We start from the raw sequence: 14,381 nt of genomic DNA on the forward strand, positions 1-14,381 counted from the left end.
GCTTGTCTCTGGGGCTGTACCTTATATTGAGGTACAAAAAAGTACCTTTCAGTGAAAGTCCTTTTTTGTACCCATGTGTTTTTGTGCCAGTAAAGATTATAAAGATTATAAACATTATCATCAACTAAATATGGCTCAAAAACTTGATGATCCAAAATTGTCTGGCTTTCAAATAAAAAATGTGCAATTAAAATATATCTTGTTTATTAGTACAGTGATACAGAATACTGAATGTACCCTTTGACTGGTTAAATGGTACAAATTTGTACTTATTGCTGTAGGAAATTACTTTGTACTTCAGAGGGAACAAATCTGACCCTGTAAAGACCAATATTGTACCACTGAGGGTACAATTATGAAGAGTGTACCTTTGAGTACAAAAAAGTACTCATATCATATCATATGTTTTTTAGAGTGTAAGTACATATATTTGGTCAGATACCAAACCACCAGGAAAGCCGTGTATTTGTGTGTTTGTGTGTGTAAGCTGTTATGTAAGTAACTCATTTAGTAATGGCTGGTTTAATTACTATTTGGTTCATGGTCAGAATATGAAATAACAAATGGCTGAAGTAACAAAAAATGCAGAGCTTTCAAACATATATTTCAAACAAATATTGCAAAGAAGAAGTTCATAATTATAATTTAAAAGTTCAGAAATCAATATTTGGTGGAATAATCCTGGTTTTTAATCACAGTTTTCATGCATCTTGGCATCATGTTCTCCTCCTCCAGTCTTACACACTGCTTTTGGATAACTTTATGCTGCTTTACTCCTGGTGCACAAAATCAAGCAGTTCAGTTTGGTTTGATGGCTTGTGATCATTCATCTTTCTCTTGATTATATTCCAGAGGGTTTCAATTTGGTAAAATCAAAGAAAGTGGTCTCTTCTTTTTTTTCCAGAGCTGTATGTTTAGGAACATGTTTGGTGCTGTTTGTCATGCAAAGTACAGGTATTTGGTTAGATACCAAACCAGTTGGGTTTAGAGACCTTGCCAGGCAAGCTGTGTAAGTGTGTGTGTGTGTGTGTGTGCAAACTGTTATGTAAGTCCATCATTCAGTAATGGCTCGATCTGATTGGTGTGAATTTAATACAGATACAGCTAGTTTTAATACAGATACAGCTAGTTTTCTACTGAACAATACTTCCCGGTTCTTTATTCTCAGTTATCTAATCTGACTGATCTTGAGCTGTTTCGCAAAGAAGAATGGGGCAAAAAATTCAGTCACTAGATGTGCAAAGCTGGTGGAGACACACCGTAAAAGACTTGCAGCTGTAATTACAGCAAAAAGTGTTTCCACAAAGCATTGACTCAGGGGGGGCTAAATACTTTTGCACAACGCACTTTTCAGTTTTTTATTTGCAATTTTTTTTTTTTTTGAATCGTGCAAATTTTTCTTTCCACTTCACAATTGTATGCCACTTTGTGTTGGTCTTTCACATTAAATCCCAATGAAATATATGTATGTTTGTGGTTGTAATGTGACAAAACATGGAAAAGCTCAAGGGGTATGAATACTTTTGCAAGGCACTGTATAGTTATTATTTTTGGAGGCACTACTCAAGATATTATTCCAAATCTGACACATATAATCTGATCTAGAATACAGAGTGAGTCAAAAGTCTCAGGACACCTTTTTTATTTCAGAAACTAAATATGACGACTTTAAAGATGGAAAGAAAAAGTATTTTTTTAGCTCCAACCACCAAATTAGATTAAACTAAACTGCATTCTTTAGATACAGAAGTTAGAAACCAGCTATCTTGTGACAACCGGTACACTCAGCCCTCCCTTATCATGCAAAATCACCGTAAAACAAATACATATAAATAACAATTAAATTGTATTGTTTAAAGTTACAAACACAATTACAAACAATGTGTTATAAAATCAACCCCAAATATCCTTCATACACAAAGATCTTGGTAACATTTTACAATAAGGGTACCTCATATAGAGTACTTTCGATAGTAATAAACATTGTTTAATTATTAAATAATAAATAATAATTATTAACTGACACTAGTTAAGACATTATTAAACATTACTACAATTTCAATGCTAAGGAATTAACTGAGACATTAGTTTTAGAAACTTGTAATGAATTGTGAAATAATAATTCTGTCATAAGTAAGGTTAATAATGTATCCTTATTGTATAAAAAGTGTTGCCATGATCTTTTAAAGATTTCAAAATGCTTTATTTTTTTATTTCTGCAATTTTTTTATTCATTCTGTGTTGCCACAGTGCTGACTGGTATGTCTCTTTAACTTTGTACCACTGGAAGTGTCATAAATGCAACTATTTCTGCTGTTATATTGTTCCATATAACTGTGGAACAGCAGGGATGAAGTGGCTGTTGATCTGGACTAGTCCTCTCTAAGATAGGCCTCTGGAATCTCCTCCTCTTCCTGCGTTTCCAGCTGGAGTCTCTCGCTCTCCTCTGCTTTGCTCTCTTTCAGCTCTTTCTCTGCCTCAGTTAAGAGCTGTCTGACTTGCTGTATTTGAGACCGTGCTGTGTGTAAGTTAGAGTGGACTGTGGCTGAAGCTTGATCTGCTCCTAAAGGAAAAACATCACAAAATTAAACACAGACTAATGGATATTTAAAGGCACTGGGCAATATATAGATTTTTGTGTATATCACTATATTGGGGGCTCTGAGTGGTCCAGCTGCCACTATGATCGGGAAATTGCTGGTTCAAATCCCCGTCATGCAGCCTGCTATCAGGCATCTCTGGGTGGGTACAGTAGATGGCGCTCTTTCCCCTCAACACTCTTAGGGTGATGTTGATCAGCACAAGGCTGCATCTGTGAGCTGATGTATCAGAACCGAGTTGCTGCACTTTCCTCCGAGCGTTAGCGCTGTGATGCTACTCGAAAAGTTGGAAAAGAGGCGGAGTCTGACAGAGCAGGCGTGTGTTAGTCTTTAGCCTCCTTTGTGTTGTGGCATCACTAGTATAGTAGCAGCTAAATGGGTGTGATAATTGGCTTAGCTAAATTTGGAGAAAATGAAGAAAATCAAGATATTATGCATGAAAGAGTATGTGAATAGCAGAATCTGCCAATGCTGATTATTATTTTTCTGTGTCAAAATATGATAAATTCTTTAAATATTGTGATATAGTATTTTTACCGTATTACTCAGATCTATCTGTGCATGAATATGTACACCAAATGTGCTGGCTTTTATTCTGTTCATATCGACCAAAATATATTGTGATTCAGATTTTTTTTCCCATATTGTCCAGCCCTATATTTAAGTATTGTGATATTTTGTTTTCCAGTCCTGTATCATTTTTTTAAACAGTAATTATTTAGTTACTTTAACTATCAGTTTAGAAATGAAAATTGGTGTCAGAAGTGTTTAGTATTTTAAAAGTATTGTGTTAAAACCTCCAACTACTAGTTTGTACTCAGTCATTAGATCTCACTTTTCTGTTAGATAAAAAGAAAACATTTATTTTATTACTCACACTTCATAAATAAGATAGTGTCTTTTTTATACTATGAGAGTTTTACTAAAACTTTATTTGAGCAATCATAATACACAATCTCTTTGCTTACAGTATCGCAATATTTTGAATATACAGGCAAAAATCCTTTATCGTGATGCATATCTTCGCTGTCCAATGAAAAACACTTATCTCCAAAACATTAACTTTACAGGAGAGAGAAAAAAAACTTGTCAACTTTCAATGGAAGTCAATGTAAAAAGAGTTTATTTCAGGTCATTTTGAAGAGTTTCTATTGGTCCGTTCATTAAGAAATTTTGGCACAGTGTAAGGGACAATTTGTCTGTTCAAATTATGTAGTAAACTAAAAATCAACAGAAATGGAGATTTTTTTTTTTTTTTAATAGGACAGGAACAATATACTATCACTAAGTTCTTGCAAACTGCAATGATGGTACGTATTTAACAATATCAACTGTATTAATAATAATAATAATAATAATATAAAAAGGACTGTTTATAAGTGCATGAGTAATAATAAGAATTAAAACATAGGAGTTTTCCATGTTTTTATGTGAGGTGTAGCACTGAATTAGGTCTGTGGTTTTTCAGGCCTCCAGTACAGGTCTTTTCTAATCTGAATAATTTAGAATAAACTATGTGTCTTCACAGTAACCAATGTGCCCTAATAATATACAGCATACTAATCAACTAATTACTTATCCATAATGTAGTTTGCTGTTTAAATGATGAGTTAAATAATACAATAAATATAATATAATAAACTGCCAAACCCAGATAACTATTAATATATATGATAATGTGAAAATAAACACCTGCACTCGTAACTGCGAGATACACTACCTGCATTAAAAGCAGCTTCAGCAGCCTTGTCTGAGAGTTTAATCGCAGTCATCCAGTGCGTCTCAAATTTTTTGCAGTCCTCCCTTAGGTTAGCAACCTAATCAAATAAAAAAAAAAAAAAAGATTTAGATAAAAAAAAAAAAATAATAAAAAAAAAAAAAAAAGGGTGTGCTGAACTGTCCATGCTGAATCGTAAGTTGTTACCTCTTTCCGCTTGCAGACGATCATCTGCCATATTTTGTCCTCCTGCGTCGGGTTAAATTTTTGGAAATTAGACACGTAGCTTTTGTGAAGAGTTATGAGGGTGCGCACTGTCTGTAAAGTAAGAGCAAACAAACAAGACACAGAAAGGATCACAGTACTGCACTTCTCCTTAATGCTGCAGATAAATACCTGAATAAATCAGTGTGCAAGTGTGTGTCCTGGGCTGCACAGGTAGATGTACCTACATCAGTATACGCTGTGAGAGAATCCAGTAAGGCCAGTGTAGTTTGGGAAAGGTAGGTGTTGGCACTGTTGGTCACCAGAGACGATGCTCTACGGATCAGGGTTTCATGGGTCATGTTATCCTGTACATGCACACAATACAGACGCCAAAATATTAGACTGTCTTATTCAAAGCAATACATTTCTGATCACAATTACAGGTGGAAAAAAAATCATATTATTTACACTTTCCATATATTTTAGATTAGGGGTGTCCAAACTACGGCCCGCTGGCCATTTGTGGCCTGTTTCCTTTTTTGGAGCGGCCCGCGAGGAATTTTTTTATAATGTGAGATTCTAAGTTTGAACGCTAGGTGTCAGAAACTGACCAAAGAGTCTAAAAGCGGAGAGGGTGCGCATTTCTAGCACAGAAAAACGGGCCAAAGAGTCTAAAAGCGAAGAGAGTGCGCAGTTCTAGCGCAGAAAAACGGACCAAAGAGTCTAAAAGCGGAGAGGTTGCGCATTTCTAGCGCAGAAAAACGGGGCAAGGAGTCTAAAAGCGGAGAGAGTGCGCATTTCTAGCACAGAAAAACGGGCCAAAGAGTCTAAAAGCGGAGAGAGTGCGCATTTCTAGCGCAGAAAAACAGGGCAAAGAGTCTAAAAGCGGAGAGAGTGCGCATTTCTAGCGCAGAAAAACGGGTCAAAGAGTCTAAAAGTTAATATTAAGAGACATTATGAAATTAAACATCAATTTGAAAAATCTTAGTTTACACAACACTGTCAAAGATAAAGATAGTAAGTCAAGTAAAATGGTGTGTAAATGAAAGTAATCAGGAAAAAAGTATTATTTAAAGTGGTATATTTCATTATTTGTTTTATTATAGAGTCTGTGGCCCCTGACTTCAAATATATTTCTCCTTCTGGACCCCAACAAAAAAAATTGGACACCCCTGTTTTAGATACATGGCATTAAATATATATTTATAATTGATATATTAACCACCCAAGTGCAGCCAGTAAAAGCCTACTGAAAGATGAAGACGTGTGTTTTACTTTCAATCCTTTAGCTTTTAAAACTAAAAAAAAATTAGTTTTTTTGTTATAATGGTAATTTTAGTTTATAACAACTAAAATATCATTATCTACCACTTCTTGTAATTCAAAGAGTATTATCAAAACTTCAATCATGAGGCTTCATCAAACCTGCAAAAAGGGAACAGCACACAGGCCTCCAGAGACGCCTAAAGTAATGCAGTTCTTTCTAATTAAAGTCGGCAGTCTGCCGAGTCTGAGGCAGGCTCTGCTGGTGGTGCTCAGCAGGCTCGCTGCGACACTGAAAACAAAAGAGAAAACAGTCTTTACTTTCAGTTCAAACACTGCTTAGATAAGCATAAAGACACGAGTGTACCCTCATTTAATGCTGATGATGGAAAAACAACCTTTATTTAACGATGCCTAATAGGCATTGGGTTGTGTTGAAATACTGACTTTGAATCAAAATTATTTTAAATTATTTTATTATTTTAAATAGTTGGGGCTCTATTACACTCAGAATCAACACAGGACAGGCAATAGTAATAGAATACGAGTAAGATATACATATTTAAAGTGAGTAAAGTTTAATATAAACAATACATGTACAACTATAACGTGGAATACATTTTAAATCAACATAAAATAGATGTGCACAAATAAATACATTCTGACATGTGAAATGAACATTGTTTCAATGCATTAGCATTAGAGTAGACTACAGTAGAGTAGAGTAGAGGAGCTTTTAAAGTAAAATACAGTCCAGTAGAGTACAGTAGAGCAGCCAGTCGGGTATAGTACAGTACAGCAGAGAGGCCAGTAGAGCAGAGTAGAATGGAGTAGAGCACAGTATATTAGAGTAGAGTGATCAGTAGAGTAGAGCAGCCAGTAGTAGAGTACAGTGCAGTAAATTAGAGTACCGTAGAGCAGCCAGTACAGTACAGTTGAGTACCCAGTAGAGTACAGAAGAGTACAGTAGATTTGCGTACCCAGTACAGTACCTAGTAAAGTACAGTAGCCAGCAGAGTACAGTACAGTACAGTAAAATATAGTACAGTTCAGTAGCCAGCAGTAAAGGTGGGCAATATGGCCCTAAAATAATATCACAATATTTCATGGTATTTTCGCGATAACGATACTCTTGGAGATATGACAAAACATTCAATTAAAAATATATATATTTAAAGAATACATCTCTGCAACAAAATGAAAAATAGTATTATTGCATACGATATGATATGATATGCACACCTCTAACTGAGATAAAAATACAAAAAACACAAGAATTTCATCAGATTTGTAACCTAATAGAGTACAATAGACAGCAGATTAGAGTAGAGTACAGTAGAATATAGTAGAGTACAGTAGAGTACAGAAGATTACAATAGAGTAGAGTACCTAGTAGAGTACAATAGACAGCAGATTAGAGTACAGTAGAGTATAGTAGAGTACAGTAGAGTACAGAAGATTACAATAGAGTAGAGTACCTAGTAGAGTACAATAGACAGCAGATTAGAGTACAGTAGAGTATAGTAGAGTACAGTAGAGTACAGAAGATTACAATAGAGTAGAGTACCTAGTAGAGTACAATAGACAGCAGATTAGAGTACAGTAGAGTATAGTAGAGTACAGTAGAGTACAGAAGATTACAATAGAGTAGAGTACCTAGTAGAGTACAATAGACAGCAGATTAGAGTACAGTAGAGTATAGTAGAGTACAGAAGATTACAATAGAGTAGAGTACAATAGACAGCAGATTAGAGTACAGTAGAGTATAGTAGAGTACAGAAGATTACAATAGAGTAGAGTACTTAGTAGAGTACAATAGACAGCAGATTAGAGTAGAGTACAGTAGAGTATAGTATAGTACAGAAGATTACAATAGAGTAGAGTACTTAGTAGAGTACAATAGACAGCAGATTAGAGTAGAGTACAGTAGAATATAGTAGAGTACAGTAGAGTATAGAAGATTACAATAGAGTAGAGTACTTAGTAGAGTACAATAGACAGCAGATTAGAGTACAGTAGAGTATAGTAGAGTACAGTAGAGTACAGAAGATTACAATAGAGTAGAGTACTTAGTAGAGTACAATAGACAGCAGATTAGAGTAGAATACAGTAGAGTATAGTAGAGTACAGAAGCCAGTAGGAGTCACACAATACAGCACAGTAATACAAAACAATAGCAATACAACTATAGATAGTTCCTTCAACTCTAGATACATACATCTCAGTTACAATGAGGTATGATTAAACTACTAATTAATTACTAATTATTAACAATTAAAAATATTCACAATAAATAATAATGTCAACTATAGATAAAATATCTCATTTGAAAAACAAACAGTGCAGGAAATCCCTATCTACAAATATAAAGATATTACTGAAGAAGATTAGTATATAAAATCTGTATAAATAAGCTTTAATGTAGGTTATCTAAATAGGAAGAAGGAATATTCTGCCCTACAGCGCACAGCCCGGAGCCCAGCCAGTAATAACTGAGCCGTATCTGTTATCTGTAATGTGTATACTCTTAAAGCACACTGTGATCTCACTGATTTTAAAAAGCTGAACTGAATAAAAAGAGAAAATATAAAAACCTACCAGCCCACAGAGAGCACCTTCCTCCTGAACAGCGCCATGTTTCCCCTTAACACAACACAACACCACACAGCTCAACTGCGCCCCCAGCGGCCCCTGGACACACAGAACATAACATACAAACACACTAAAGAAAAGTTCTATTTTTTATTTGTCTATTTGAATTTGATGATTATAAGTCGTTCATCTATATGACTGTGTAATATAACGAATTAAATAGCAATGTGGAGGACAAAACATATGTTAAAACAATAATTTGTTCTTTTCGGTATTTATAGTTTTTTTCTTGATATTGAAAAAACAAATTTAACATACTGATTGAACAATTTAATTACAACTTATTCACAAAAAGTATTTTATTAAAGTTAAAATATTTTTTTTTAGTATGGGAATTTTTTTAATTTATTTTTTATTGCAGGCTTAGCAAAATATACAAACATGAAGTTTTAATACATTATTCTCATCATATATACACATTTGTTTGCGATTTTACATGAAGTGAACATTACAGAAAGTCTTTTTTACTTATTTTTTATTTATATATAGAAAGAATAATAAAAAAAAAATAATTAAAAATAATTAAAAATAAACCAGGAAGACTTTGTGTATTGTGTATTGTTTTAAAAAAAAGCACGGGTCATACTTTTTTTCTGGCTTATTTCTTATTAATTTAGTTTATTTATTTTTTTTATTCATTTTTCTTTTTATATTCTTTATATTTTATTTCTTTTGGTTTGTTTCTGCCTGATAATTTCTTGTAACTTTCTTATATTAATATGTCAGATTGCTGGTACCATTATTTTTTGTCCTTGAATGTTTAAATTGTATTTGTTATTAATATAGCTCTAATACAAAAAAATAATAATAAAACAATGGGTCCTGAACAGCAGGCGACAGCAAAGAGCTTTAGAGCTGCATCTCTCCTGCCACAGATTCAAACAGAGAGAGCGAGACAGAGCGAGACGCCCCACTATTATACTTCTATCAGTAAATACGTCTAACCACTAGGGGGAGCCCGCGAGTGAATCCTCAATCAATGGGGTGAATGGAGCTAAACGGCTAAAAACTCAAATTAAACAGAGTGCAAAACTACTTATCCGGGATATTAATTTGATTTTAGAAAGTATATTGAAGAATATACTAAACAAGAAAATAAACTTTACCTGTGTTTTTTCTATTGTTATAAAATAAACGTGTTTTCCTATTGAAAGGCGCTAGCATTGCTGCTAATATGTGCTGATTGGTTGGTTAGCTGAGACTTGGTCCCAAACTAGCTGCTGGTCTTAAATAGGAAAAACCTATTGATTTTCATTTTAACATGAAGTCACATTAGGGGCTCCGTATAGCAATCCAAGTAAAAGTAGATTAGCAGATATAAACTACCCTAAATAGATAAGTATTAATTTTAAAGGCCCTCTGGTGTCTGAGTAAAGACCCGCAGCAGATTGTCAGTAGTACAGTGGGAGCTCTGTGTATTAGAGAGTCTGCGCGTTACTAAGGGAAGGAGCGGCTGGAGACGGGCTGTGTGGAGCAGTGTAAACACTGAGCTCAGGATTAGCGCTCTGATCCACATAAACTTACCTACAGCACCGTGTTCCAGCAGATCTCTGCTGAATGATCCGCCTGTGGTGAGCTGGTACTATACTCCTCACTGTATGTGGTAATACAGATAGCTTAGATATTATTATAGACAGATAGGCTGTGTTTTATAAGCTAGGCTAGGCTAGTTAAGCTAGTTTTCTGACTAAGCTACCTGTTTAGCTTAGCCTTAGCCTAGCCAAAGTGAGCTAACGCTAAGAATCACCTGTAACAACAAAGATACAGAGCTTTCAGACCTTAAATACTGCAAAGAAAACATTCATATTTATAAAGTTTTAAGAGTTCAGAAATCAATATTTGGTGGAATAACCAAAAAACCTAGTTTTAAATCACAGTTTTCTCATGCATCTTCCCATGTTCTCCTCCACCAGTCTTACACACTGCTTTTGGATAACTTTATGCCTTTACTCCTTGGTGTTCAGCTTGGTTTGATGGTTTGTGATCATCCATCTTCCTCTTGATTATATTCCAGAGGTTTTCAATTTGGCAAAATCAAAGAAACTCATCATTTTAAGTGGTCTTTTATTTTGTTTCTCCAAAATATCCTAAACTAATTAAGCATACTTTAAAAAATATTAAATATTAAAATCTGCTCGTTCATGTTATCGAAAAGCAATGCAGTTTTCCCAGTGACATACAGGGATTAAGCCTAGTCTTGGACTACACAGCATTGTAAATGGAGATTTTCATTTCAAAGAAAAATATAGTTTATCGGATCCTAATCCTAATTTCTTTTCAGAAAGGGATAATGTTGAGATCTGCCAAAATAATATAATAACATATGGTGTCCATAATATAATTATCCTGACAAAACTAGCTCCATATTCCATATAGTAAATCAGACTTTATTCATATTTCTTTATTAAATTAGTATTTTTATTACATTTATGTAGTTTAAACAATTTTTGACTAACATGACCATTTAGTGAGTTATCTAGCTCAGGAGTTCTCAACTGGTCTGAGCCCGGGACCCACATTTTCTCGTGGTCATTAAGTTGTGACCCACTTTTATAGAATACAAACCAAACAAATTAATGTTTTAACATACCCATTTAAACATACATATGCATGCAAAGTGAGTTTAAGAGCATTTTCTAAAAAAGAAGAAACTGAGGAGGAACATGACAACTACATTTTTAAAAGTTACTGCAATAAAATTAAATATCAAAACTGCACAAAACAAAAAATAAGCCCACAAAATAAGATATTTAATTTCTTTGCATATCTCTGCATTCTGAGTACATAAGTAAGAAACTCTCTCTTTTTCCTCAATATAAAGGACAGTACAACATCAGATCAGCATGAATTATTTTTTCATTTAATTTATATTTTAAATGTATTTCTTTTTTATAAAGCTGTCTGTAACCCTCCCAGAACGTGTCCGTGTCCTGACCCACCAGTTGAGAATCGCAATAAACACCACTATGACTGAATCATGAGGTCACTGATTTAGATTTAAATTCCTCTAAACCTAAAATATAGGATGGAAAAGAAATGCTCTTTTCTGAAATCTGAGTGAGATGTAATCGCATGCTTCTCTTTAGAACAGCAGTTGTGGGTTTAATGGATATATTGGCTCTCTTCATATATATGTAATCACTTCCATATGTACAGAAAGAGTAGCTGACTTATTAGATTACACTGTTGCTTTCTTCTGTGGATCTGCTGTCAAGATATTCTACATCAGATATATAATTAAATTCAGAAACAGTTTTGTAAGGTTTATGTTTTATTTATTTATTTTATTTATTCATTTTATTTATTTATTTTTATTGCATTTTCGCTGTTGTGAATTGTGGGGTATATTATGTTGATATTAGTTAGCTGATTGATTAGTACTATCATTTTAATTACTGATTTCCAACCTACTGTTTAGTGTCTACTGTAAACTGGTTCACACTACAGACCTATTTTATACTATAATAAGAAAAATGTCTTTTTGTATGTATTTTTTTATTATTATTTTTGCCTTTCTTTCTTTCTTTTCCTTTATTCATCTTTTTTATATAAAAAAAATCTTCAGATGTAACTCATTTTCCAATCTTTTGCAGAGTCTTATGGCAGAGCTGCACATAATCGGACAGATTGTCGGGGCCAGCGGTTTCCCTCAGAGTAGTTTGTTCTGCAAGTGGGGTGTTCACACAGGTATCCAATCGTCTCTAATCTTATCTCACATCCCTCCAATCTTTTTAGTTTTGGTTGCAAGGTGTTTGCTTTTGTTGTTCATGAATCTAAACCTGGATTAGTTTCATTCTCATTGTGTCTCTCTCAATCTGCCCATCAGGAGGAGCATGGAGGCTCCTCTCTGGACTGAAGGAAGGACAGACGCAAGTGGACATGCCCCAGATAGGTGACACAGCTTACTGGAGTCATCCTATTGACTTGCATTACACCACTAAGGGCCTTCAAGGTATGAGTGAAATTTCAGTCAGGTATTCTTTTTTTCTAATGTTTTATTTTATTTAATAGTTAAAGATATTCATTATAGAAACACACAAACCCACATAGACACGAAAAAATGATGATTAAAAAAAGAAATCTCAACTCCACAGATCATTGATTATTAGCATATCAACTGTAAATATAAATAAACAAAAGGAGACATGCTATTGAGCCTGAAATTGGTCCCAATTGGTACCAATATCTAGTACTCTAGAAATATGTGGTCTGAAGTTTAGTTTAAAATGGACTCTAATAAGCTTTCGCTGCAGTTGTGTAAGCTATCCTCTCCCTGTGCCATGCGTAGGGTTGTGTGATTGGTTCACTCTCTAATGTAACTTCTTCCACTTATCATGTTACGTCCCTTTCTATCAGTATAATAGTACCTACTGCCTAATAAACCCATAATGTAAAAAAAAAAAATTCTTGTGAAAAATCTTGTTTCTCACCATTTAATTTTTTGAATCGAATAAAAATACTGAAAAGCAACAAATGGACGAAGATATTGTGAAACTTCTTTTAGAAAAGTGATGTACAGTAATGTGTGTTCAATCCACAGTTTGAAAAGAGTTCCTGTGTGTGAAAACAAACCAGTTATTAAGAGCCTCTTTCCCAAACGAGCCAAGAATCAGTCCAGGGTGCTGACTCTATAACTCAGGACAGTGTGAAAATGCCCTAAATGTGTGTAGTTCGAGAGATTTCAGAAGGATTTAGCATATCTTGTGGCGTTCCACATGGTTTTACTCTGGGGCCAATAAAACTAATAATTGTTAATAATTATAAAACTTGAGTTCTGAGAGTAAAGGCCTGAAGTGTAGGCTTAAATACAGTTTCTAATGGGTAAAGCGCTAAACACTAACAGATGTAATGTAAGGAAAATTCCAGTTGAAACTTTATAGTTTTCAGTCCTTAATATTTTAATACAAGCAGAATTTTATTTTTTTAATTTTATGAGGTAATCTAGAGTACCACTAGTGGTAAACATACCACAGTTTGAGAACCACTGGTTTATACAATTTAGTTCCTTAGATCCTTTTTGGGCTATTGTTAATTTTTTTCTAGTTCGTAAAGTACAGTAGTTAAATAATATAAATCTAGTCTAACATCGAGTCTAGTTTTGGTGCAATGTGCCCATCAATCAGAATTTCTAAAACTTTTTTTTTTTTTTTTTAAAGGTTGGCCAAAGCTTCACCTTCAAGTGTGGCATCAGGATTCCTTTGGCAGATGTGAGCTGTATGGTTATGGTTATTGCCACATCCCGTCCAGCCCTGGCCAGCACCGGCTGCAGTGTGCCACTTGGAGACCATTGGGGACCTGGCAGGAGCAGCTAGCTCAGATGTTTGTCGGCGGAGGACCTCAGCTTCGCTCTCCTGACCTCATTTACAGCGGAGCGGACCGATATAGACTTCACACTGTTGCCATGGGCAATGTAGAGCTGGACCTCTGCGTCATCCTGCGGCATTTTGACAGATACGGAGTGGAGAGCTAAGTGTGGGACACCTTTAGTGTGCAGATATAAGCAGAATGACTTGAGTTGTTTATTAGGAATATAGTGGAGTTGTTATGCGGTGTGTTATGCAGTGTAGAGCGTTTTTTAAAAGAATGGACATGTATGAGTCATTTGACTTCTGGTTTCTGAATAAGCCAGACCACAGCTCTGGATGGAAAAGAGGGAAATGGCATTCTTGGATGTGTATGAAGCAATGCAGTGATACGTTCTGTGTTTTTCACCTCACTCTGACTGATAATGTTCACTACAGTGCTTTGATCACTTTTTAAAAATATTGATTTTCTACAACCAATTTTATATGTGATTTGTTTTTTAATAATGCAGTATGTGTCGTGTTTTAACAGAAGTAAATGTTATGGATTCTTAAATTTTCCATTCTCCAGACAATTATTTTGATTACTGCCAGCACAACAGTGACCATGCAACTGCTAAAGCAGGCATTTCACGAAGA

At 34.6% G+C, this 14,381-nt stretch overlaps 2 protein-coding genes across 3 annotated transcripts; one reads left to right on the forward strand and one right to left on the reverse strand.

Annotated features, from left to right (window-relative positions):
• Window positions 1-1,625: 1,625 nt before the first annotated feature.
• Window positions 1,626-8,504, reverse strand: diablob (diablo, IAP-binding mitochondrial protein b). The gene is made up of 6 exons (XM_022675955.2): window positions 8,386-8,504; window positions 5,950-6,079; window positions 4,770-4,889; window positions 4,525-4,635; window positions 4,321-4,417; window positions 1,626-2,563 (listed from the first exon to the last, which is right to left on the reverse strand). Exons 1-6 carry the CDS (start codon window positions 8,421-8,423, stop codon window positions 2,373-2,375), a joined length of 687 nt encoding a protein of 228 aa, XP_022531676.2. The 5' UTR covers window positions 8,424-8,504; the 3' UTR covers window positions 1,626-2,372.
• A 1,282-nt stretch (window positions 8,505-9,786) lies between these two features.
• Window positions 9,787-14,301, forward strand: b9d2 (B9 domain containing 2). Of its 2 annotated transcripts, none has more exons than XM_007250028.4 (4): window positions 9,787-10,018; window positions 12,033-12,126; window positions 12,266-12,391; window positions 13,596-14,301. In XM_007250028.4, exons 2-4 carry the CDS (start codon window positions 12,039-12,041, stop codon window positions 13,907-13,909), a joined length of 528 nt encoding a protein of 175 aa, XP_007250090.3. In that variant the 5' UTR covers window positions 9,787-10,018; window positions 12,033-12,038; the 3' UTR covers window positions 13,910-14,301. The 2 variants fall into 2 exon arrangements, with proteins under 2 accessions (XP_007250090.3, XP_007250089.3); XM_007250027.4 differs by having other exon boundaries at window positions 9,794-10,010.
• Window positions 14,302-14,381: the final 80 nt, after the last annotated feature.

This window comes from Astyanax mexicanus, chromosome 17 (assembly GCF_023375975.1).
Source record: "Astyanax mexicanus isolate ESR-SI-001 chromosome 17, AstMex3_surface, whole genome shotgun sequence".
NCBI classification, from domain to species: Eukaryota; Metazoa; Chordata; class Actinopteri; order Characiformes; family Acestrorhamphidae; genus Astyanax; species Astyanax mexicanus.